Here is a 25,957-nt window from a genome sequence, read left to right on the forward strand (position 1 = left end):
TTTTTATGACATCATCACCGGATCATCTCGGATTTCCCGGAACTTTCTCCCCTTGCATCATTTACAGTCAGTCTGGACCACCCGAACCGTTACACCGCACATCCGCAGAATAAACTAGTTCCCTCTTTAAACCGGTCCTCCGACCCGGTTAGACCCGGAACCGGTACCGGAGCCCCGCTGCTCTGTCGGAACCAGCGGTGCTGATGCTTCGCGGCGGTCAGAGAGCAGAAAGAGGCGCTTTTTAGGTTGTTACGTAGAAGATGAGTGGCGGGAACGTCGTGACGTCAGCGGAAAGAAAAGAAGTCGGCGGGTATAAATGCGTGACGTTCGGCTGGATGCGGTGATTCACACTGAGAGCGGAGCGGAGGAAAACATCAGCTCAGAAAACAACAACAATAATAACGATAATAATCAGTTATTGATCCGGATCCATCGATCAGGTTCTCAGCAAACTTTCCTCTGAAGATTTTAACTTTTTTCTTCAGAAACTTTGAAGATTTCTGTTCAGAGGTGAGTTCATCAGCTCGATTAAATATTCATAAATCTTATATTTAACCCATGATGTTTCTGTTTGACTCTAAATAAACTGAAACATTTGGATCAGAACATCTCAGCTGTTTGATTAAAGTCACTTTTTATGTCCAGATTTATAACAGAACAGAGTTTTATCGTCTTTATGTTAAATAATGTCTGAGTTTTTCAATTAAACCTGATATTAAACCAGAGTTTGATCAGCTGCCGAACTTCTTCTTCTTCTATGGTTTTATGTAAATATGATGATTCAGACTGCATTGTAATTAGCCGAGACAACAGAACCCAAACAGAACCAGCAGATTATCTCAGAAATATGTAAACATGTTCGGTTGACTTTTATTAAAATATATTCACTTTCTCACATTTCCTAGAGAAAAAAGAATAATTTGTTCAAATAAATGCAAACTAAGCAGATATGATTGTTAACATTTTGGATTTATTCTGATCATTTGGGTCTTAAAGGAGATTTTTAACAAAATAAAGCTCTTTTTTTATCTGGATCAGATTGGCTGCAGCTGCTTAGCTGATTATTCCTACGCTTTTGCAGACAGTGAACGCATCACTTTAAGGTTCTGATGGTAGAAACAGATCCTGGTTCTGATGGAGCCAGCAGTTTGGACCCAACAGGATCATTTTATTTCTTGTTGAAGTCACGTTTAACTCTGTTTCCTGTGCAGGCGGCCATGATGGCGGTCATGTTGGCCACGCCCCCGGCGCCCTACGACTTCGACTCCATGCAGCCGTGTTTCTTCCTGGGCGGAGACGATGAGGACGTCTTCCCCAGCCAGCTCCTGCCCGGTCCCGGCGAGGACATCTGGAAGAAGTTTGAGCTCCTGCCGACGCCGCCCATGTCCCCCAGCCGGACCCCGCCCCGTTCGGACCCGCCGCTGTCCGCCGCCGACCACCTGGAGGCGCTGTCGGACCTGCTGGACGAGGAGCTCCGCCCCTCCGCCGCGCTGCAGTCCTTCATCATCCAGGACTGCATGTGGAGCAGCAGCTTCGCTGCAGCCGCCAAGCTGGAGCGGGTCGTGTCCGAGCGGCTGGCGTGTCTCCGGACCCGGCAGAACCCAACCGACACCAGCGGGCTAGCAGCTGGTTCTGATGCACGGGACGAGACCGGGTACCTGCAGGGTGTGGCGGCGGCGTGCATCGACCCTTCTGAGGTGCTCCCCTTCACGCTGACGGGCCAGAACCAGAACCACGACAATGGAGTGGCGATGGAGGTCGGGTCAGAGTTGAGTCTGGAGACGCCGCCGCTCAGCAGCAGCAGCGAATCAGGTGAGAATCAGGAGACGTTTGGTTCTGATACAGTGGCGACCGCAGAGGAGGCCCCGGGGGGCCGTGACCCCACAGGGGGGCCGTGACCCCAGAGAGTCAAAGAAAGGCTTTCAGAGTCACTTTGTTCCTTCAAGGCATAAATGTAAACCCAATAAAAAATACATTTATCAACTTAAAAATAAAATTTCAAAAATCTTTAAAATATATAAATTTTTTGCATGAATATTTATATAAATTTGGGCCCCATCTGGTCGCCACCATGAACATTTTCTAGAGTTTTTCCTTCTGGTCTGATGAAGTTCTGCTCGTCTCTGGTGGAAATTCTCTTCATCCATGTTGGTTCTGTCTCCACAGAGGAGGAAGAGGAGGATGGTGAGGAAGAAGAGATTGACGTGGTGACGGTGGACAGACGGAGGACGTCCCATCAGTCCCCTCTGGTCCTCAAACGCTCCCTCATCGACATCCAGCAGCACAACTACGCCGCCCCACAGCCTGCTGGGAAACGGCCCAGGTCGACAGAGAGCACCGGCGGCGGTCGGCGCTGCTGGAGCCCGCGGTCGGACAGCGAGGACGAGGACAGACGCAGGACTCACAACGTGCTGGAGCGGCAGCGGCGCAGCGAGCTGCGGCTCAGCCTGCTGGCGCTGAGGGAGCAGATCCCAGCGCTGGCCGCCAACCACAAGGCGGCCAAGGTAGCCATCCTGCAGGGGGCGACGGCGTTCATCCGGGAGGCGCGGGCGGACGAGCGCAGGCTGCTGAAGAAGAAGGACGAGCTGACGAAGAGGAGCAGGGAGCTGCAGCGGCGCCTGGAGCGGCTCCGGACGCTACATTAGCCGCTAAACAGCTTTTAGCTAGTTTTCATGTTGGAAACGGAGGCGGAGCTTAGAGAGTCAAAATGACCACAGGACAGAAACGGGTTCTATCAGAACCGCCGGATCAGAACCTTTATTTATTTACTCTAATTTAACCTAGCTGTGTTTAATTTGTCCCCCTTCTGTTGTGAAATGATTTTATTTTTATATTTTATAGAAATCAAACATGTCAAAATAAAAGCCCTGATTTGCTTGGACCAGAGGTTCTGTTTTGCTTTGACCCGTTTCCTCTGAACCGGGTCGGATTCACTGGAGGAGAATTTCTGATGTCATTCCTGAGGGATGAACTCAGGAGTGAATCCGATCCGCTGACCCGTTTTCCTGGAATTTATTCCTCCGTATGTTCCGGGTCGATCCGCGGTCCAATCAGACGTGTCCTCTGAGGTCCATTTGGCCCGGTTCCTGTCATTGTGTCATCCAGGACCGTCTAACCTGGAAGCAGAGGCCCGGTCAGTTCTGGTTCTGTTCCCAGTGAAGTCGGAGGGAAAACTGGGTGAAAGTTCAGCTCCGGTCCGATTAAAGTCCGGGTCTGGGAGACACAGAACCAGGCTGGTTCTGGGTTCCTGGTCTGAAACGCAGAGATAAAAACTCCAGGAATGAAACAGTTTCCGTCATCCAGGGAGAAATTAACCCTTTAACTGGCAGACCCCAGGCCTTTCCCTTCAAAATAAAAGCATCAGCTTTATTTATCTCACCAGAACCCATCAGAACCAAAACGGTCCAGTTTGTATTGGGCTGCATTTGCTCCTAAATCTGGACTCTGGCAGAACCGCAGCTTCTTCCTTCCTCCTGCCAAAAACAGTAAAACAGGAAGCGGTTTCAGGCGGGTTACACACCCTGAGTCAGAACCTCGGGCCAGAACCTCGGTCCGGTCCGCTGAGTCACAGTCCGGGTCTCCAGCTGGTTCTGCTGGTCCGGATCCGTCATCCATGAGTCACGACTTTCCTCTTCCTGTCGGCTCCTGATCCAGGTTTCTGCTGATCCAGATCCAACCCTTCAGAACCAGAACCAGAACCAGCTTCTTTATGGAGCCATAAAACAGTTTATTAAAATAAGTTCCAGTCTGTTGGTTAAAATCAGTTTAATTACAGTTTATTCATCATAATTCAAATGTAATTACAAAAGATTAAATTTGGATAAAATTATCGTGTTTTTTAAAATCATCAGGTTTTGACTGAATATTTTTTAAAATTATAAAAATCATTCGTGGGTTTTATGTGTCATTAATTATTAACCAGTTTTTACTGAAGAGGCTGTAAAATCTGATTTCATCACAAGAAAATCCATCTCCACTCGTTTTGGGCTCCTGGTGAACTTTGACCTGAGCCTCAGCAGCTTGTGATGTCATTAACATCCCGACTCCGTCAGCCTGGAAGCTGCCAGACCTCCTGATGGTTTTCTCAGGAACTCACTTCCTGTTAGGTTTTCCTGCGCGCCTCAAACGGCGCCGCAGCGTTCCTGATGGATAATCATTGATCCTCCAGTCATGCAGGAAATCATCCGACGGTTCAGTAGCTTCACACTGTCCTCAGGCTCCGTTACTTTAACTACACCAAACTCTGAAGAACTGCCTCAGTCTGTTTATTACGTCTCATATTTCAAACTGACAGAACTTCCTTCTTCTTCTCTTTGGGCTTTTCCCTTCAGGCGTCGCCGCAGCCAATCATCTGTCTTCATTTAGTCCCGTCTCAATATTATACAGTTTGGATCATTCTTTCTCTCACGATTCGTTTTCTGAACAGATCCAGTCTGACCCGGTTCTCCTCCAGATCTAAAGAACTTCTTTCCATCTAGTCGACTTTTAAAGATCTTTCTGGATTTAAAACTTTGTGTTTTTAAGGTTAAATATTTTAATTCTATAATATTTTCTAGTGACCTGAAACTGTAATGACCTGAAACTGTTGCCTTCTGCACATGTAGCATCAGCCTGAAGACGAATGACCGGCTCATTAAACACAGAGAGAAAATTAAGATGTTTTTAGTGATGCGTTCAGGTGCTGCTGCTTAATATCCTGGTGTCTTGTTTTTTCAGTGTATTAATATTACCTGTTATAAAATATCCTATAAAGAGACAGCAGGTGTATGTTACCTTATATTCTGATGACATTCAGTTACATTTATATCTATACATATATATTTCTATAGATATACATATGCTCATAGCTATATGTAAATAGATAGATATAAACATTATGTATCACCACGTTTTACATTCATTCTTCCACAGAATACCCATAAAATGAATTAAAGGTCAGAGGTCATTCAGTCTGTTTTCAGTTTCTCTCATGTCCTTGACAACAGTAATGTTTTCTTCTCCGGTCTGTTAAGCATTCACTGTTGCTCCCAGCTGAACAGTTAACCAGCTCTGAAATAGACTAACACACACACACACACACACACACACACCTCAGAGCAAATTCTTCTAAAGGGTCAGTTTTTACCTTCACAGCCTGAAATGTCCCATAAATTCATTTCTGATCTGCTGGAGGCGTTTGGATGAATCCGACCAATCAGATCCTCTGCAGCCTTTCAGGTGACAATATTACCTGTTGGGACCAAACTCACCTTTTCCTCCCTAAACCTCTGGTGACCTTTTGACCCCTGGAAGCAGAGGATCAACCGTCTCAGGTGGATCCTCGATGCAGAACCTGCTGCTGGCAGGTCACCGCCGACCAAACCTGTTCACATGTGACCGGTTTATTAGGTCTCTGTTTAGATACCAGTAAGAAACATGATGATGATGATGATGATGATGATGAAGTGGTGCTGAAGAGGAGGAACTTCTCTTCGTCATCTTCATCTTCATCATCGACCTTCTTTCTGCAGAAACTCCAGATGTTCAACACATCCAGGTTTACTCAAAGTTTCTGTTCCTAGAGAACTCGGTTCTTGTGACCCGACCCGGTTTACTCTGCTGCTCAGAACCGGGTCAGCGTCTTAATCCTGGATCAAATCAGAACCACATTAAATGCTGCAGGTGTTGTATTATCTGGTTCTATAAATAACCCAGCAGCTGGTACCGGTCCAAACGCCCGGATCAACCTTCTGGTTTTTCAGTGTTTTGGGTTTGAAGGTGGAGCTGCGGGCCTGAACCCCCGCGACGGGCGCAGCTCCTCTGGGACTCCATGATGCCCCCCGCCCACGCCTGCAGGGTTTTCCTGCGCGTCGGTTGGTCGCCTCCCCACGCTGCGCGGAAACCGAAAGCGTTTCAGTCAGCAGACCACCGTCGACCGCAGCTCTGTTTCCGCTGCGCTGCTTCACACATGGAGCCTCGTTCTGATCGAACGGCGGCTGGTTTCTGCTAACAGAAGAAAAACTGAAACTTCAACCAAACATTTTGGTCAAAACATCACAAGTTCATGTTGCTAAAATCATCTACTTCAGGATTAAAGTGGAAATGTTATGCTTTAAATTTTTCCATTTCACATTAAAATTGTTGTGGCTGATTTAAATCTGATCTGCGATGTTTTGGTCTGAGTTCCTGTAGAACCACATGATCCTTTTGGACCAAGAGCAACTCGCTTTAATGCCGTCTCTTTAAATGCAAATAAGGCACATCAAGCCCCGCCCCCATCCACATGGCGCGGCGCTCCACTCCACCATTTCTGAAGTTTATTAGCAGATTATCGGCGCAGTACTGTCACTGAATGCATTTGGATTTTTTGTTCTCTAACACAAAAACAACAATAGCAAAGTCAAATTATTTATGTAAAAATACTATTTAATACCTGCAGTACAGTTCTGTCCTCAAGGAGCTAACAGCTAGCACACAGCTAACATTAGCAGAACGCACAATGCTACTGCTAGCAAAACAACGGCCAGGATGTCACAGCAACACATGATAAATTCATGAATTCATGTCTGAAATAGTCAGAATGAACAGACTGTTGATTGGTGGAGAACATCCTGGAAGAGCCGGTGGGATCTGAGTTTCTGGGAAATGTTCCCCCCTCAGTGGGAAAGTTTGTTTTACGAATGCTGCAGAAATCTGGTGTGGAGGGAAGAAGGAGTCAGTTGTTACCACCCAACAACCCAACAACCAACTGATCCACTTGTAGTGAATTTGCTTAAAAGGAAATCCATGACTTGTTCTGCAGCAAATTACTGTGATGTAATTATTCAAAAAACCAAAAAAAATGAAACTGAATGGTTTGAAAACATAACCTATCAGAATATTTTACAGAAATATTACAATTTATATTGTGACTTTATAGCAAGTCACAATAAAAACAAAACCACACTGAAAACTAATACTTAACTAGAGGAAACTAAATCCCACTGCTTCAACCAGTGGAAGCCAAAAACACAAAACTTGTCCATCAAAAACATACAAAGTTCTGGTTGGACTGAGAGGTAAACAATAAATAAACCAGTTATTACAAGAACTCACCGTAAAGATTTCAGAATAAATTCAACTTTCCTCTCTGCTAGAGACTCAGAGTACAAAAAAACTAAATGTATGTAAGATTTTCAGTCATTTTATTCCAGTTTAACTGAAGTTTATTTATTAACCTTCCTGGCTGGAGACACTCAAAAAAACTGCAAAACAGCCGAAACACTGAGACAGAGCTGCTTTTGAAACATAATAAATGGAACATTGATCAGCATATTTAATGATTATTGATGGTTTTGATGATGTCACTCATCAGGATGTTTGTTTCTGGTTTCTGAGACTTTATTATGTTTTATGACTTTTATTTTTGTGTTTTTATGAACACTTTGAGCTGCGTTGTTAATTAAACGTGCAAAACAAATAAACTTGATTGATTGAAGCAGAAATATCCTCTGGATCAGCCCAGAGAGAGAACGAGTAGAGATGGAGAACAACCTCAGAGCAGAACGACCCCAGACTGGGATTTGAACCTGCAGCCTCCCTCTGCCAGGCAGCAGAGCTACACAGCTCCGTAAAGTTAAATAAACTTTAAATTTAAGGGAAAAAATGATTTTCAGCAATTATTGTTTTATCTGCATCAAATAAAATTCAGGGGAAAAGGAAACAACGACAAAAATCTTCCAAAACAATCAAACATGAGTCACTGAAGGAAACATGACAGACTTTACACATTTTAGGGGGAATTTCCCTTTAAATGCATCAGTTGTTGTGTGAACTGAAGGCAGAAACGTGTGTTAAATACTTTTAGGCTGAATGAGTCAGAGCGCAGCGTGAGTCACGGTGTGTCCCGCTGCAGAGCGGAGGCAGAGTGAGGCTGAGGGATCACAGCGTCTGCTGCTGCTGCTGCTGCTGGAGTGTGACTGAAACCCACAACCTGAGGTGACTTTCCATACAGATGTTTCACACAACTTTCTGTCAGCAGGTAGAAAACACAGAGTGGAAACTCCAGAAACTCAAGTAAAAGTTTTACAGAAGGAGAAATGAGAGAAACTGGTTCAGCATCTGGAGGTTTTAGAGAAAAATGTCTGAAAAACTGTCGATATGTGATATGAATATCAGTGTTCTGGCACCGATATTTACTTCTGTTATTCATATTAACTGTTTTTTTAATAGTTCAAACAGATTAAGGTATATTAATATATTAACGTATGTTAATATACCTTAATCTGCATTAATGCACATGGTGGAAACTGTTTCAGTGCTACCACACTCTTCCACTCTGGGGGTTCAGCCAATCAGCACTGAGGAAAATAAATGCTGGTCTTGGATTGGCTGCTTTTAAAACACCAACCAATGGTGCAGTGACGTGCGGTCAGGGGAGGCAGTGCCTCACCTGCCATCATGGAAAGAAAGAAAATATATAATCATAAAGAAATTTAAATTGTTATATTCATCCGGTGGTTTGTACTAAAAAATATTTATTTTTCATGTAGCTTCACCAATTTCGATTTTTATTTGTTCAAAATGGCTGAATTTTCTTATTTTCCCATTCAAATGCTTGGAAGCGATGCCGGTGAGGCAGCAGCGAGCTCTGCCTCACCTTGGATTGCGCAACCCCTGGCTCTGCGCTGGCTGCTAAGCGGAGAGAGCATGTTGCTGTACGGCGTCAATAAAATGGTTTAAACAAATTTAATATGTGAACTTATTTCCAATAATTTAGCTTATGTATATAATGTACAGTGCTTTTTGTCACCAACTGTGTTTGTGTAACGTGTTTCGTGTAATGAGCGATTATAAACGGCAGAGAACAGGTTCGAGGTGAGGCAGGCAGTTCTCTTGCCTCATGGCAGGGGGCGCTCAAGATCCCAGACGTTCGTCTTGTTCACTCCTCAACTGCCGAGTAAGTGACAGCGAGCTAGGCTAAACGATTCGGGAAGCAAGACAAGTGCAGCGATAGATTATAATAGCGATAGTGATTTTTTTCCTCTCGCTTATCCCGACTTTCGACATGGATGACTACATTACAACACTAAAAAAGTTTTCTCAAGTGGACTTTCAATCGAAGCAGGTAAGACAGTAATAACATTTATTTTGTTTTGTTTTTTAAGGAAATGTGTGTTTTGTGAGCTACAGTTTGTATGTGTAAGGATGCAGAAGTGAAACATAACCTGTAAACTGCTGTCAATCTATGCATCTATTTGCAAATCTGATTCTGATGACGTCAGTGCCTCACCAGCTATGAACCTCACCGCACGTCACTGCAATGGTGTGTTAGCTAGCATTGCTAATATGTATCTGAGCTTCCTAAGTTGTATTATTTTGAATATTTTACATCTAATCTATGAGAAAAATCTTCCAGTTGGCAAATTTTCTGAGGATAATTTGGAGGCAGAAACTCAGAGCAGAATGGAGTTTGCTCTGGTTCAACACTGTGAAGAAACAAACACTGGAGAAACAAACACATGCAGACAGCATGCCGAGGTCAGTCCTCAGTCCAGGTGGTTCTGAGCTGCTGGTTCTGTTCTGGTCTCTTGCTTTGTCCTCTAAACTCTCTGGTTGGTTTTTGCTTCACAACCCTCTCAAAGCTGCAGGCATCTCTGTTTATAGTGTTTCTCCAGCAGACTTTTTCCTTCCACTCAACTTTCCGCTGACAGTATTTATCAGAACTGAACAATTCTGTCAAAAAATCTGATTTTAGATGTGATGCTATAATGATCTGAGAGTTAATATCTACATATAACAATAAGGTTCATGATCTGGTCAGATTATTATTATGAACAATGATCGGGTTCTTTCTGAACCCAGTGGATCAGAACCTGCAGTTTCCTAGCAACCATTTATCTCTGACTGAAGCTCTTTATGCACCCAGGATATTTTCCAGAAACATCTCAGCGTCTCTGCTGGACCTCCTGCTGTCCTCTCTGAACGTTCAGCTTCCTGTTTTCGCTCCTTGTTTGATTCAGATTCAGATCATTCTGGTTCTGGTTCTAATAATTCTGGTTCTGGTTCTGATGGAGGTTCCTTCCTGTTGAAGGAGAGTTTTTCCTCTCTAATGGAGGAGTGAACGCTGCAGGTCAACGACTCGATGCGATCTGCTGAGTCTCCTTAGGTAGAAACTTTTAAACTAAGTTGAATAATTAACTGAATTAACTGATTGATCATCAATTGGAATAAATGACCTTCAGGTTCATCGCAGCTGTTTGGTCTCATCTCAGCAGCTCGTTTTAAAACTTTAAAACCAGTTTAACTGGTTCTGAACTAAAGGACTTTTATTGTGAAAAACCAGGAATAGAATCAGGCCTGATTCAAACTGTTTTTATTCTGCAGATGATCTGTTGGTTCATGAATGAGAGAAAATCCTGACAGAAATGAGCGAGAGGGCAGAGAAACCTCCATCCTGCTGCTGCTCGGCACCTGACGGCTGATGAGCTCCGGCCTCCGACACGCCGCCTGTCAGCCACACCCAGCAGCTTCCTGTTCCGGTCCACCGACAGGAAGGAAGCTCCTTATATGGAGCTGTAATACTGACAAATTCAGGCCAACAGAAAACCGATTCAGTCTTAAAACATGTTCGGTGTCTGGATAAATTATTTCATCTGAAAATGATTGACATTGATGTTTAAACTGTTGATCAGTTTATACAGTTTCTAATGTTGAAGTTTAGCCAAAAGTTTAAACAACTTTTCAAAAACTATTAAAATGTTCTTTTCTCTGACTGACCCAGGCTCATTTACCAAATCCTGACTCCTAAAACCTCAAGATAAAAACTAAAGATTCTTTTATTTAAACAGGTTCATTTAACCCTTTGTGAGCCGCTGGGTTCAGCAGCTGACAGGAAGCAGGCTGAGCGTTTCTCCACCTGTGGGGCTGCCCCACTATCTGCCTGATAATAAATAAAAACTCATTCATGTTTATTTTTAGCTGCAGCAGCTGAAGGAAACGTAGATAAAACTAATAATATCTGACCTGAATGGAGTCGGTTATGGTGAAAAACTGGATCCAAAACCTCAGGAGATAAACACGAAGCCCTGATGTTCCCCACAGGCGTCGTCATGGTTACTGAACAACTGAAATGTAAACAGTTTTAAAGCTGAGAATGTTTGAGACTCATTTACTAACTAGAGATTTAATTAAACTTCCTTCAGGACCAGATGTGTGGAACAAACAGGTTTTAATATTAACTTTAATATTTGAGATGATTTGCGCTTCATCCTGCTGGTCAGACTGACGTGGAGATGATTTCATACTTTCAGCAGAGAAACTGAAAACTGCTGCAGAGTTTGATGAGTTTGTAGCTCTGAGGAGTTTCAACAGGTGGACCTGAATGGAGGTTCAGGACCTGCAGCTTCACCTCTTCAGCTCACATTCCTGCCTCGCCTCCTCGCAGGTCCAACCAGGACCAATTCTGCCCCCTGCAGGCCGCAGTGGTCATTACAGCCACAGATCCAGAATCAGAAAACCTGAAACAGATACTAAATATTCCTCAAAAGGTAAATAAATATACATTTAAACATGAATTAACAGATAGTTAATATTTACATAATTATAAATATTAATTTATGGGCTGAGGAAACCTTCTGAGTCTTTGCTCTAACTCAACCCGACCCGGATCTCTTTTCCTGACCCTAAACTTGGTTTGTTAATGAAATCAGATGAAGCTGTGAACAAATCCACCAACTTGGGATTCTTTAGCTCAGCACAGAAGCGAAGGGAAACCCTGACCTTTGACCTCTGGTTGGGCCAGCTACACTCAAGGCCTGGTTTCTTTCTGAACGGCCACCAGGGGGCAGTGATGTCTAGAGCAGGGTGGTGGAGCGCCGGACAGACATGGATGAAGTCCTGTAGACGCCATGACCAGAGAACCACAAGGTGGCGCCAAACTGAACCTGATGAACCGGACCGACCCGTTTCATTCACAAAAATAAGTAGACTGGAAGTTTCTTCAGGGACACTGTACCGAGGTGTGGAGGTGATCAGAACCTCGACCCGACAGCTACCTGGTGTCAAACTCCATCCTGTAGTCGGGTTTGCATTGCATTATGGGATGCCGTAGACAAACTAATAAATAATACCAGAACAGTTCACTTCGATCGTTTTAACTGAAATAAAACCCAGAATCAACCTGATTGTAGTCTGCTTCCTGTATTTACGTTTGGTTCTGATGTCTGGCCCGTAAACAGACTTCAGGTTCTGGAAATGGTTCTGAGTTTATAAACTCATCAACTGATTCAGACCAAAATGAACACACTCCAGGTGAGACCTTAACGAGATCCGAAGGTCAGGAGTTCACTCCAGCTGTCACTAAGTTGTACGGTATAAGGCGGCCATATTAGCGGCCATATTGGATGTTGGACTGATCAAAGGTCCGTGTCAGTGACAAACCTCTTCTGGACCTTCCTGTCAATGTTCTGGTCCTTCTTTGTTTTTCAAAATAGCAAGGTGAATCCTTTCCCAAGCTGAGAAAGTCCAGTTCAGGTTTTTAATTTAATTTCCTTTTCATTGGACAGAAATCACGTGGCGTACCCCAAGGCTCAAACCTGGGACCCCTTCTATTTAACGTCTACACGCTCTCAAGGCTAGTTACCATGACAACTGATCACATATTGTCACCAGGATCAGCTCAGTTCTTTCAGAGCAGATTATTCTGCTGCCATCTGGTGGCCAACGTAAAATATTTCAAGTTAAATGTTGAAATATTTGGTTCACTTACTGGAGGAAAAACATGTTTTAGTTTTTTATTGGTGGATGTTTTTTTCTGAGAGAAAAGAGTAAAGATTAGACTATTTAGATTAAAAAGACAAAGTTGAAACATTGATATTAAAGTTGAAATATTAAAAAAACACTCAGAGGTCATAATATTGAGACAAAGTGATCAAACATTTCAACATGTTTGATCAGGTTTCAGACGCTGAAGGAAATTCAAACTCTTTCAGCGTCATCATGTCATTTACACTCTTACTTCTTTACTTAATTAGGACGGTCATGTGTAACCATAGCAACAAGGTATTCTTTTCAGAACCAGGAGCAGCTGATTAGCATCTGAAAATCAAATATTACCTGAACTTTGACCCCAAATCCCAGAGGAGCTTAACAGGAGGCTTCATGGATGCAGAGAGATCAGATCCCCGACTCCAGTGTTTCCGGGCCTCAGGCCCCCTGCCTGCATGTTTCAGGTGTTTCCCTTCTGCCACACCTGGACTGAATCTGTTGGTGACTAACAGGATTCTGGTCATGCAATCATTTGGACCAGCTGTTCTGAATAGAGGCACATCTAAAACATGCAGAGGAAGCTGAAGACTGGATTGAGAAGCACTGCCCTACTCCAACATCTTTCTAACAGAACGAGCAAACAGACAGAAAGAGGAGCAGCAAAAGCAAAGGAGCTGGATCAGCAGTTTTTCACGGTTTTATTCAGGATGAGTTACTGTGGAATATCGTCTGTTGCCTTTGGGAAAAATAGCAGAATTTTTAACTGAATTTGTGATTTTTTTCCTCATTTCAGAAACCAGGAATTTGAGCCTTAAAGTCATTTTTATAAAGATGAAAACAAACTTTTTTTTTATTAAAAATGTAAAAATTTTATTTGGCCAAAACATCATTTAAAACAATAAAACTGCAGCATCGAGATACAAGGAAACTTAAAGCTCAAAACACATAGCATCAGGTCAAAGGTCGAGAACATCAAAATCCACATCAGTGGACAGATCTTCCTCACATCCGTACCAAATCATCATCATCATCACAGAGGTTCGTTCAGCTTCCTGACCTCCATGAAGACGTGAAGCAGCTGAAATGTTTGGACCGAAGCTCCGTGTTCTGCAGGCTGGGATGGACTCACCGAGTCGCATCATCACATCCAGTGTGAGACTACACACACCGCAGGGGGGCGCGTCGGATTTACAGGCTGTGAGACACAGAAGTACTGGGAGGAAATAACCCAACAGTCGGTTCTGAGTCAAAGAGCCGTCAGGAAGCACCAGAGAGCAGAGAGACGGAAACGTTTCCGTTCCTACAGAGTAAAGCTGAGATGTCACTGAATCTGGAATAAAAGCAGTTAGTCGTTGTAATTATCACTGCAGCCATTAGGGGGAGCAAGCGCATCTACCATCAGCTCGGTTAACTGAGTGTTTGAACGTCCAGCGTCGGTTCTACCCAGCACCAGAAACCAGGGGGCAGAATTAAACCTGAATGCAAACACTGATCTTCCTCCCTTCTTCAACAATAAACATCCTATGTTTGAACTTACAATATAAAAATAATTAAAAAAAATAAAATACAAAGTAAAGACAAAAAAACTGAAGTTTTGTTCAGTAGTTCTTCTGAAATTTGGACCTTAACACTTCCTGTCGCTCCGTTCCTACTCAGTGCTGAAGAAGAAGTTAGTTGGCCTGCAGCATGTTCTTGATCTGCTTGGAGGTAGTCTCATCGTTCAGGTGCTTGGTGGTGTACCTGGAGGCAGAGGGAGGGTTAGAGGGTGTAGGGAGGGATGGATGTACGGTTGGATGTACGGTTGGATGCCTCTCTCTCTCCTACCTCAGGGCGTTCAGCAGGCCCTCCACACTGCTGGGCGGCTGATCCTTCAGAACCTTGATGCAGCCCTTCATCTGAAAACACAACACGTCAATCTAGAACCTGCAGAACCGCTTCTGGATCAGGAGGTTCTGATCGGTTCTGTTTCTGATTTTAAATGTTGTTGGTCGATCCACTAAGAAAAATTATTTTACTGATGCAAATGACAGAACATCAAAGCTGCAGTTTGTAACTCTTTTGAAAAATGTGTTTTTCTACATATTTGTTGAAATTATTATCAAATGTTCATAAAAGAAAACGAATATGAAGAATAAAACTCTGTGGCCCCGGATGTTGGGCGTGACGTACGTCTATGTTGGAGGTTTTGACGAAGGCGCCGGCCGGATGGACGTGGTCGTACAGAATGATGACGCCGACCATCACACGGAGGCAGAACAGAACCGTCTCCTCACTGGCGAAGCGACTGCGGTACTCCCTGCTCACACACACACACACACACACACACACACACACACACACACAGTGAGCGTCAGGCCGAAGCGGCGGAGGAAGACCAGGTGATGAAGATGCGTTCAGGACTCACGGCGTCTCCAGCATCACTTTGCACACGCAGGCCATGGTGCTCAGACAGACGGTCGTGTTCTCGATGGGAACATCCGGGTTCTGGACAGCAGAGACAAACGGATCATCAAAGTGGGGAACCGCTGCGCTCCAGATGCATGATGGGAGAAAACCCAACAGCTCCACCACTTTAGTTGTCTTTGGAGACGAGTTATTTTTATGACTTATGAAGTCAAATGGTCACAAAAATACTCAAATTACATCCAGAATAACAAATCAAACTTTGTCCAAAGGTTTTATTTTGGTTCTGATATCAGTTTGGACCAGTGGTTCTGAAACCACATCCAAACCGGACAGAACTGCTACATGTTCGGTACCAAAGAACCCATCTTGGACCTGCAGGAACAAACCGACCAGCATTGGTTCTGCTGCTTAAAGTAGGAGGAGTGCGCCCCCTGCTGGTGAGCTCAGCAAACAACAGCTGCTGCTGATCACATCAGTCCTGCTGTTCAATAATCAATAATTACACAAAAACTGGAAGATTTATCAGTTAAAGCTACATTCAGAACTGAATGATTATTGATTAATGCATTGATTTATTAAATCTGAATGACAGATTTATTTTAAATTTAAGTTTAAAAGTTTCTCTTTTCTCCTGTTAATCACTGATTGTTTCATCAACATTAATCTGGAAAATGTGTAAAAATTAACAAAAGCATTTTTTCTTCATAATCACCTCACAGTGACAGAAGATTACATCAATATATCCATAAATCTGTATTTTCTGATGAGTCTCTGCAGAGCAGAGCTTTGGGGAGTTTAGTGAGACAGTCAGTAGAAAGATTGGACCAACCAGAACCCGTCCTGGAGGACAGAACCCCATTAAATGACAGATAAACTCACATCTGAGACGAACTTTGACGTGGCATCGCTCAGCGTCTTCAGCATGGGCGTGGCGCTGGCGTAGAACAGAGACATCCGATTGGCCAGCTCGTTGTTGACCTCGCTGCCCGAGTCCGACTGAAAAACCAGCAGAACCCAGAGACTCAACGAGCCGAAGAGCATTTTCACAGAGGAGAGGTTACAACACAAGGATGGTGCAAGGAACTTTACATTTTATACTGAGACATTTTTATCTGATTTTGTCACAAACTGACATCTGAAAACATAAACAAGAGTTTGGATTTCAGCATCAAATCTGAGGCAGAACCAGCAGATTAGAGCCAACAGGATTAAATCCCTCAGTGATCAGTTTATCTCACCTCATAACTCACCAAGATAAGCTCTAACATCACCTGATATCCTTAGATTTCAGGTTTTCTAAATTTAAAACAGAAGCGGACCGAGGACACGTCCCTGTGGCTCACCAGGTTCAACGAACAGAGAATCTTTCTGACCTGATTCTGCTTTATGAGGAGCCATTTGTAAAGTTACACAGTGAAAAAATAACAGCAATAAATAATATTCATTCATTTTAACTGTCACAGTTTCAAATTACATATTTAAACTTGGATGAAAAATATTTAGCTTGGCAGCTGAATATTAAACTTTCTAACTAAAAGCTAATTATTTCATAGTTTAACTAACTAAATATTTAGGTTCCTAATGATCGTCGTTTCTTTTCTTCTGTTCCTTTATGACGTTTTAAAGACAATAAAGGAGTTTACCATCACAGTGACCGGCTGCTGTGAGGAGATTCAGCGTCTCCAGCAGAAGTTTATACAAAGATTCACAAGATCCAGCTTTTATTTTGATAGTGCACTTCCACTTATCAGTAAGTGAATTTGCATATTAACTAAATATTTATTTTGAATCTTTGTACGAGTTTCTTACCGACATGTTGTTGATCCGCATGCGGCTGATGGTTCGCCGGTAGTAGCTGAAGTCGTTCTGGATGGCCGGGTTGGTCATCTGAAACGGGACAGAGTCAGAGCGATGAAGAGGAGGAGGAGGAGGAGGAGGAGGAGAAGGAGGAGGAGGAGGAGGAGGAGGAGGAGGAGGAGCAGCCGACCTTCAGCTCATCGAATCGCAGCGTGAAATGCAGGATGTGGGCGAACTGACGGGCCAGCGCCTGTTTCTGCTCCAGATGTTGGGTCGGAGTCGAGTCGGCGCTGGTGAGGATGTCCAGCAGGCAGTGCAGACTGGATTCTGACGGAAACACACGGAAACTCACCACGGCACTGTGCAAAAGTTTTAAACCACATTTCTTAACGTTTTCCCTTCAGGACTGAACTGAAACTGGACCTCAGTCCAACTAAAACTATGATCAAGACTTTCAACATTTAGAGAACGAATCCGGCTGCTTGGAAGGAAAACATGTAGAAAAGTGGGTCGGGTTGGTAGTTTGAAACCTGTTAGAAGTCGGTTACCCAGTTTCTGTGAAAACTCGTAGAAAGTTTTGAGTTTGGCGACCAGAGGAACCACGGCGGCCCAGGCCGTCTCCTGAACGCCCTCAACGTTTGGGTTCTGGATGGCCTGAAAACAACAACGACACTTTAAAACCAGGAACTGAGCTCTGCACACTTTCAAAATAAAATCCTCCGTGTTTATAAAGACTGTTTTCAGCATTTCTCTCTGATTTCCAACAAACTCAGAGGAAGTTTTCATAAAGGGCCAAGTTAAAGTCTAAATGATCATGTTTTTATGACTTCATGCTGCCGTTTGTAAAGTTACACAAACACAAATTAACAGAAATCATTTGAATTGTTTAGTCTTTCATTAGAGAAAAAAAAGTGTGATTAGTTTTTCAAAGTCTTATTCATTCAATTATAAACGTCACAGTTTCAAACTAAATATTTATTTAGTAAGTTAAATATTTAGATTGGAGTTAATACTATTTAGCTTACAAACTAAACTGTTATTCAGCAATATAAATATATTGTTAGAAAGATAAATATTTAGTTTGCAAACTAAATATCTAGTAAGGAAACTAAGTATTTAGCTTGCTAACTAAATATTAAGTATACAAGCTAAATATTTATTTAGTAAGTAAAATATTTGAATGGTAAAGTTTGAAATCCAGCTCTTTGAATGTTTATTATATTGTCATATTCATCAAGCTGCTCGCCTGTCGTATTTCCTCTCCTGCTCCTTTGTACGTCTGCAGGTCCTCCAGGATGACCTTGGCCTCCGTCAGCACCTGGTTCACCTTCTCCCACACCTCCGTCTCTGACTGCGAAGGCTGAGCGTCTGGAAGAACAGCCTGGGGTCATTATCAAAACATCTGCTGCTGCTAACAGCTGGACAGGAAGGCAGACGGATTCGACTGGTCAGAGTCTCTGATTCCTACTTTCAAAGTCCAGGAAGAAGTTTCCAGCATTGTTGTCGATGTCTCGGGTCAGCACCTTGATCAGGTTCCCCATGCTGCCCACACAAGAAGCAAAGTAGCTTTAGACAGACAGAAGGAAAACTGTTAACCATGTCGCTAACGTTAGCATGCTAATGTTAGCACAGCACAGTGGGTCTGCTGATCTGAGGTCCATTACTGAGAAAGGTTACTAGTTACCATGGTGACACAATGATGCTCAGGCGTCAAGACATTTCAAACGTTCTGCTTTTCTCCTAAAGACTTTATCTAAAAAGATTCTACATCATCCAACCAACAGGAATTCATATAAATAATCTGGAAGATAAATTACTGAACCAATCCTCACATTCACATGACAGAACTACAGCTATGATGCTAATGCTAATATTCAGTCATTAATAATACTGTTAGCCAGCTAGCACAATTTCTGCTAGCTAACATTCAAATCTAAAGTGAAATGTTAGCCTACTGTTAATAGCAACATTAGCATTTTAAATGCAGACATTAGTGACAGTTACTGTAAAATTATTCAGCCGAACATTCAATCATTGATGATGTTAGCCTAGCAATGATCATGTTAGCATGCTAACCCATTACATTATTATATTCCCCGTACTCTAACGCCAGTTTTCATACATAAGTGACAACATTAGCCACCTAAACAGCTTGTTTTTAAATGTAACTAGAACTTTACATCCGAGTCCGAATTTACTGGTCAAATCTAAACAAGAAACAAAGATACAAGTGAGAAACATTCAGCTGAGGTCTCACTTCCTAATTCTCAGATCACGTGATACAACACAGAACATTAAAGTTTTAAAGAACTGAAGCTAAAACAGAACATCTAAATCCAGTAAATCCAACTTCATTCCCTGAATAACGGCATGGAAACTGGAGTCTGGCCTTAGATTACCACCATCATCATCATCATCATCAACATCATCATGATGATGATGATGATGATGTGGAGGATTTGAAACATTTGGGGACGTTGGTGTGACGGAGGTTGAAATCGTCGTTAATCATCAGAAGGCCTTGAAATGTTCAATCTTTCTCATTTATCGTTTAAAAACTTATATATCTCACTTTAGAGATTTTTAAAAGTTGATTTAGCAGTTTTATTAGTAAATCCATTTTTAAAAATCTCTAAAGTGAGATTTCTAAAAATGGATTTACCAATAAAACTGCTTCTAGATCCTTTTAATAGTAGTAAAGACTAACATTTTAACACATAATACCTCAAAATATACAGTAAAATTCCTATTCATGGCCTTTGTGTTGGTTAAGTTTGTTTCTGATAAACCAGGATCCCATTTAAAGTAACAATATTTGAGTGAGGAAACCCTGAAGCTGCGTTAAAGGAGAAGTGAAGCTCGCAGCTTCACCTTTATCTGGAGAACATTTCATGCTGTCGGGGTAGATTTGCTCTTTGTGCTCTAAAATGTTCGCCGGCTGACAGTTTGGCAGTTTGTGGCTGCAAGCTGAAGTGGAAGCGACGCCTTCGTGTTAAAAATGGAGAAAAGAGGAAGCAACAAAGTCTCTGAAAGTTTGGCCTAAATTTAAAACAGAGGAAGTAAAACAGGCCGAGCTGAGTTCAGGTAAGAAAGGCAGAAAAGAACGACGGCAGAAACGACTGATCCCGGTTTGTAGAGCCCGGCGGTCCATTTGGTTCTGCTAAAGACTGCAAACACAGGAAGACTTTGTTACGCCTTAAAGCATCAGACCTTATTTTATTCTCTAAAACACAAAAAGCTGCAGATTTTCCTCCAGCAGAAACATTTCCTTTACTTCCTTCAATAAATAAAACGTTAGTTTTCCTTTGAGCCGCCGATTAAAAACAACCTGCAGTTTCAGTGATCATTTTTAACCCGAGCAGCTCTTTAAAATGGACTTTTACTTCCCCAAACGGAGCCGTAATGGACTCTCGCTCTGAAGTGGGCTGTGATTGGTGAACTCCTAATGTGGAAGTTTCACTTGGAGACACGACGGCTGCTTTAATCACAAGGTCATCTGATCGTTTCCTCCATTTCATGGGCCAGCCTGGTTCCAGAAGGTTCTGGTGTTTCCTTCAGTCTGACAGCTGATGATCAAACTGAAGTCCTGGTGACCAGCGTCAGGCCTTTGTGGGCGTAAACCAGCCTCAACCCAACGCTTCGTCTTTCTAAGCGATGTTGGGTCGAGGTTCTTCATAAACTGGGTCAGTAAAACAGGAAACGTTTTTCCTGAGAGGACAAACGTCAGTAAAGACCAACAGTTTAAACTGTTGACTCTGGTTCAGACAGGAGACGTCCAACACGTCGCTGCTCTGATCTGTGACAGTTTTGTTCGTTATTTGGGGATCCATCAGTTCGGATGTTCGCTGGTCTTACATGGTTTTCTTGGACAGAAGCAGCTCAGTTCCTGTCCTGCTTGTGCAAAAGTCTTAGAGTGTTTTCCAACTTCCTTCTTCACCAAACAAGATGGAGGTGTCAGGTTTTAGCGGTTGGAGGATTTCTCTTTAGTCTTTGGCTAAAGACCATCAGACATTTCTGCTGCTAGCGCTAGGCTAGCACGTTAGCTTTGGTTGTATTTACCCAGAATGCCCTGGATTGTAGTTCACTTACTGCTTCTGCAGGGAATGAAATCAGAGCAGATCAGAGCAGGTCAAAGGTCACCCAGGGTGATGTTATAGATGGTTCCGGGTGAACAGAACTTTGACCCAGACAGCAGAACCTGAGGCTAACCCAGAGGTGGGCAATCCTGGTCCTGGAGGTCCGGTGTCCTGCAACTCTTAGACGTCTCTCTGGTCCAACACAGTTGAATCCAACAGCAGGATCTCCTCCTCAGTGAGGTCAGGTTCTCCAGAGTTCTGCTGATGGCCTCATTATTTGACCCAGGTGTGTTGAAGTAGAGACACATCAAAACGTTGCAGGAGACCGGCCCTCCAGAACCACCCCTGAGGTTAACCGCTGCTGGAAACGACCAGCTGGTTCTGCAGAATCTAACGTCTAACAACGACAGCATCTCTCTGCTTTAAGCAAACATCTTGTTGTTTTTAACTCTGTGGTGTTTCTAAATATATTGATGAGCTGAGCCTCCAACTTCCTCTCTATCTGCTGAAACTCAGCGATCAGAACCAGTTCTGACCGGGTTCTGGACCAGAACGGAGGAAAGCTGGGTTCTTATTGCTCAGAACGTTCAAACTGACGCATTTTAACCCAAATAAAACGGGTTAAAATGACAGAATCGTTCATTATTACCACATAAAAGCCTCAGAGAAAAAAACCGTTTGAAGTTATTAACTGAATTCATATTAAAGAATCTTAACTTTTAAAATGGAAGAAAATGTTAAAGTTTCTCAGTAAATCTGAAGTTTAACCTCTCAGTTTGGACTAAAATTAAACAGAAATGTCCTTTATTGTTTCCAAAATATGCATAAATGTTTGAGCATTAAAAAGAAAATTTCTATTAACAAACTGCAAAAGCAGAGATGTGTAAATATTAGCAGGGATGTGAATATTTACTGGGTTTGTTTTCTCTTTAAAGTTAAATACTTTTTTACAATTAAACACAAAACATCTTGAGTCAGAATTTATAAATAAATTGTTTGACATAAAAAATATTAATTTTGGGTTAAATCTCTGAATCCTCCTGTAATTATTTAACTTTAAGACGATCCGCTCGTTTTATCCTTAAACTTTTAATAAACAGATTGATAAACTCAGAAACTTTGACTTTTTCTGGAAATGAATAAAATCATAACCTTCATATAAATTCTGAACCAGAACCAGAACCAGAACCTCTGTCCGGACCAGCGACGGCTCCAGAGGTCCGGTCGGCCCTGACCAGGTGTGTGGTGACATCATGCTTGGAGGCGGAGCTTCATATTCTCTAATGTTTCCTCTGATCTGAACTAAAGGTACTTTCATTCTGCAGCCTGTAGGGTCAAAGGTCAGAGATGAAGAAAGTTCAGCTGCAGGTTGATAAAAACTTCTGGTTAAACTTTATTATTATGTTTTATCAAGTGCTTTTATTCTGAAATGTGTATTTTATTGTGAAGGAATCTGGGCTGCCAGTAAAGTTTGAGCTGAAGAATCAGATGAGATCTAATCTGTCGTTCTGTTTTGTGGCTGAATCGTCTTCCTAAGCATGAGGTCAAAGGTCAAAGTGTTTATTTATAATCAGGTTATCGCCTGATATGGATCTATTTATGGTTTTCTGTTCCTGAATGAAAGACGACAGACGGACGGACGGACAGAAAGAGTCGAACAAATGAGCAAATGAAAAGCAGCAGAAACTGAACGATGGTTCGAATCCCAAAACCAACTTCAGTTTCACTTTTTAAGCTTCGTTTGATTTCACTGATTAAAGAAGGAACATGACTGGAATGATACAGAGCTGATGAATCTGGATCCGAGTGTACCGGGCCTGTAGAACCCAGAACCGCTCCAACGGACCCGCTGGTTTAACAGCAACAGTATGGGAGTGTGTGGAACAGCTGGAGAACCCGGCAGGAAGTAACAGGTTTGAACATCCAGCGGAGCAAATAATCCAGATTACAGCAGAGACCAGATTATCATCTGATAGTTATTATGAACTGATTTATGACACAGAAAATATTGGAAAATATATTAGAGACATCCTGGTGTGTGATATTAATATCTGTTATGGTATATATAAATAAACTGCTGACTTTGCTCTTCTGCTGCAGTTAAATTCCCCACAATCTGCATCCCTGTCACATGACCCAGCAGAGGTCACATGACCCAGCAGAGGTCACATGACCCAGCAGAGGTCACATGACCCTTAAACACAAGATGGAAATGAACATCAGTTCTTCATATCGGCCCAGTTTATGTATTAATTAAAGTCAGTTTAAAATTGAATTAGAAAAGCAGAAAGAATATTAAACAGTTTATTTATTTTTATATTTTTGTGTCCAGAATTTCAGGTTTCAACCTGCTGAAGGACATAATAATGCTCATATTTTTAATATTTTGCAAACATTTTATAAAGACAAAGGCTGAGAATGTAAAGCTTTCATTTTGATTCATTAATTACATAGATTTCAATAAGTTCAAAAGTTTAGGGCAATTAATCCATTTCTATAAGGAGTTAGCCTGTCAGAGAAGCTAGCAGTGAAGCATCTCAATGCTAAACATGTAGCAGGTAATGCTAATGTCAACGTCCACAGTCCAGATTTCTAAAGAAGCTTCATCAGGACTTCCTGAAACTAAAAAACTGAATGGATAGAAAAACACTTCTGATGGCTGAAGAACAGATTTATTCAATAATTTACCAGCAAAAATGTTTTTTGAATTGGATGCTTATGTTGTCAATATATAGCTTTTGATTAAAATGTGATTAATTAATTACAGATATATTTGATTAAAAAGTTTAATCAAGTCCCATGTCTAGTTGAAACATTAGTGCCTTGGGGGCCGGAGCCCCCCGGCCGCCTGTTTCCTCGCACCGCCCCTGGACAAGCCGCGCTCAGCCCCAGATTTGTCGGGCCTCCCCGCTGGCGGCTCTGACAGTCTGAACGGAGTGAAAACGGAAATGAGTCCCGCTGCTGGTTGCGGGTAAACAGACTCGAACCTGCAGAGAGGCGCCAGGATTTGGAGGTTTTTATTCTCAGGATCTGATCTCAGATCGGAACCTCCATGTGGGTCAGAACCTGCATCGGAACCTCACAGTTCTGCTGCAGGTTCTGCTCCTCCAGCAGCAGCAGCAACAGCGGTCTGCAGGACCTGACATGTCTGATCAGTCAGGATCCACCCTGAGATCTAACCCCCACCTCCGGCCCGGACCCCGCCGCCTCCACCCCTCCCGGCCCCGGCCGCGCCGCGCCGCGCCGCGCTCACCTTCACTGATCGCTGATCGATGAGTGCGGAGCGGATCGATGGCCCGATGTGCCCGCGGTGCTCCAGGTGTCTCCCGGCGGCCCGCCTCCTCTACATGCTGGTGAGAGTCAACCCGGAAACCGGCGGCACGCAGCGCCGTTAACTATAAAAGGAGTGATTTCCTCAGGAGGAACTGAAGCGTGAGCCAATCAGAGAGCAGCAGGAGACAAGCTGGGTTCCGCCGCGCGCACAGAACCGAATGGACCGTCGGAACCGGCCGCCGGTCCGAGCCCCGCGCATCAGAACCTCCGGTTCCAGGTGATCATCCATGCCGCAGGTCCGCTCTGTGCGCAGGGTCAAAGTTCCTCTGTGAAACCAGACTCCGTTGAAAATCCATCTAAAATTAAACATTTTCATCAGTTTCCACCTGTTGCTGAAAGATTTCCTGCTTCACCTTTACACCAAAACATCTTCCATAAACTTTTATTTTATTCGGCTCATTAATTAAGTCATTGGTCGCATTAATTCTGACAAATAACATGAATAAATGAAGCAAATTACAGCTGGCGCCAGGGATTTTTACTTCTACATGATTTATTTAGCCTTTTTCCTAAAAAAATAAAAATATTTTCTATTTGTGTTCTTTTATCTGATCACTAGAGGTGGGTGGCTCAATTAAAAATATTGGTAATATTGATACCAAGTCAGTTTCAATATCAGATTGGTACCAGGGAGATTAAATCAACACTTCAGTTTCAGTTTCCTTCTTTATTTTTGCTTTGTAGTTTCTCAATAATACTGTAAAAAATAACTTGATTCTGTCTCCACTGATCATTCTTTCATATTTTGTTTATTTAGAAAGCAATGCACACAAATTAGTTGTTTTGTTTATCATTATTATATTTCATTAAAGTATTTTGTTGACGCTTAAACTTTATCTGAATTCTTCCCTATTTAACTCATTAATGTTTAAATAATTCAAAAAACACAAAAATGCCCAAATATGAGAAGTTTGATTATGAATCGTTCTTAAATAATAAGTATTGGTTTTGATAATATTGTCCCTGTATTTACTTGGTGTTAATTTCTGCTGATCATCTTTGCCTGTTTGTCAGGAAATCTGAGTTCATTTAGCTGATTGCATCTCAAGACGCTGCAAGGCAAACAAGCTCAGTTCATTATAAATCTATAATAATTCATTTCATACCAACACAAACAGATTCAGAGACATTTTCTGACCCTGAATGTCTGATTAATGTTTGTATTAAACTGTCTTTAATCTTCAGATAATTCACTTCCTGTTTCATCAGCTGCTCTTTGTTATGATATGAAAGATAAAACAGAGAACTTTACACAAAATGTTTAAATTTCTCTGTTTGTTAATTCACGCAGCCTATTTTTAATGACTTAGACTTAGACTGACTTTATTATCGTTCTGCATGCACAGGGTGAATACAGAACCAAATTTCGTTGCATACGGCTCAGGACAATGTTTTGAGGTTCCAATGTTGTGAGGTTACTCCAGAATAAAATAAAATACAGTATAAAATATGAATATAAATCTGAATATAAAATATAAAGTGCAGGACTGACAGTAAAATAGAAGTTATTTAGCTCTGTACATGTGCAAGGTATGAAGTGGAGACCAGATTTTGAGTGCAGTCCAGTTAAGAGTTCAGCAGTCTGATGGCAAGTGGGAAAAAGCTGTTTCAGAACCTGG

At 42.5% G+C, this 25,957-nt stretch overlaps 2 protein-coding genes across 2 annotated transcripts; one reads left to right on the plus strand and one right to left on the minus strand.

The window, feature by feature from the left end:
- The first annotated feature begins 216 nt into the window (after positions 1 to 216).
- On the plus strand, positions 217 to 2,881 carry LOC102229551 (transcriptional regulator Myc-B-like). The gene is made up of 3 exons (XM_014474899.2): positions 217 to 510; positions 1,212 to 1,812; positions 2,167 to 2,881. Exons 2-3 carry the CDS (start codon positions 1,218 to 1,220, stop codon positions 2,643 to 2,645), a joined length of 1,074 nt encoding a protein of 357 aa, XP_014330385.1. The 5' UTR covers positions 217 to 510; positions 1,212 to 1,217; the 3' UTR covers positions 2,646 to 2,881.
- A 10,696-nt stretch (positions 2,882 to 13,577) lies between these two features.
- On the minus strand, positions 13,578 to 24,676 carry LOC102229291 (protein FAM49B-like). The gene is made up of 11 exons (XM_023335385.1): positions 24,259 to 24,676; positions 18,398 to 18,471; positions 18,176 to 18,297; positions 17,478 to 17,583; positions 17,120 to 17,256; positions 16,942 to 17,019; positions 16,012 to 16,128; positions 15,131 to 15,210; positions 14,896 to 15,022; positions 14,551 to 14,621; positions 13,578 to 14,466 (listed from the first exon to the last, which is right to left on the minus strand). The coding sequence occupies exons 2-11, from the start codon at positions 18,468 to 18,470 to the stop codon at positions 14,397 to 14,399; spliced, it is 981 nt and encodes a 326-aa protein (XP_023191153.1). The 5' UTR covers position 18,471; positions 24,259 to 24,676; the 3' UTR covers positions 13,578 to 14,396.
- Between the last annotated feature and the right edge of the window lie 1,281 nt (positions 24,677 to 25,957).

The sequence above is a fragment of the Xiphophorus maculatus genome, chromosome 6, assembly GCF_002775205.1.
Source record: "Xiphophorus maculatus strain JP 163 A chromosome 6, X_maculatus-5.0-male, whole genome shotgun sequence".
Classification (NCBI taxonomy): domain Eukaryota; kingdom Metazoa; phylum Chordata; class Actinopteri; order Cyprinodontiformes; family Poeciliidae; genus Xiphophorus; species Xiphophorus maculatus.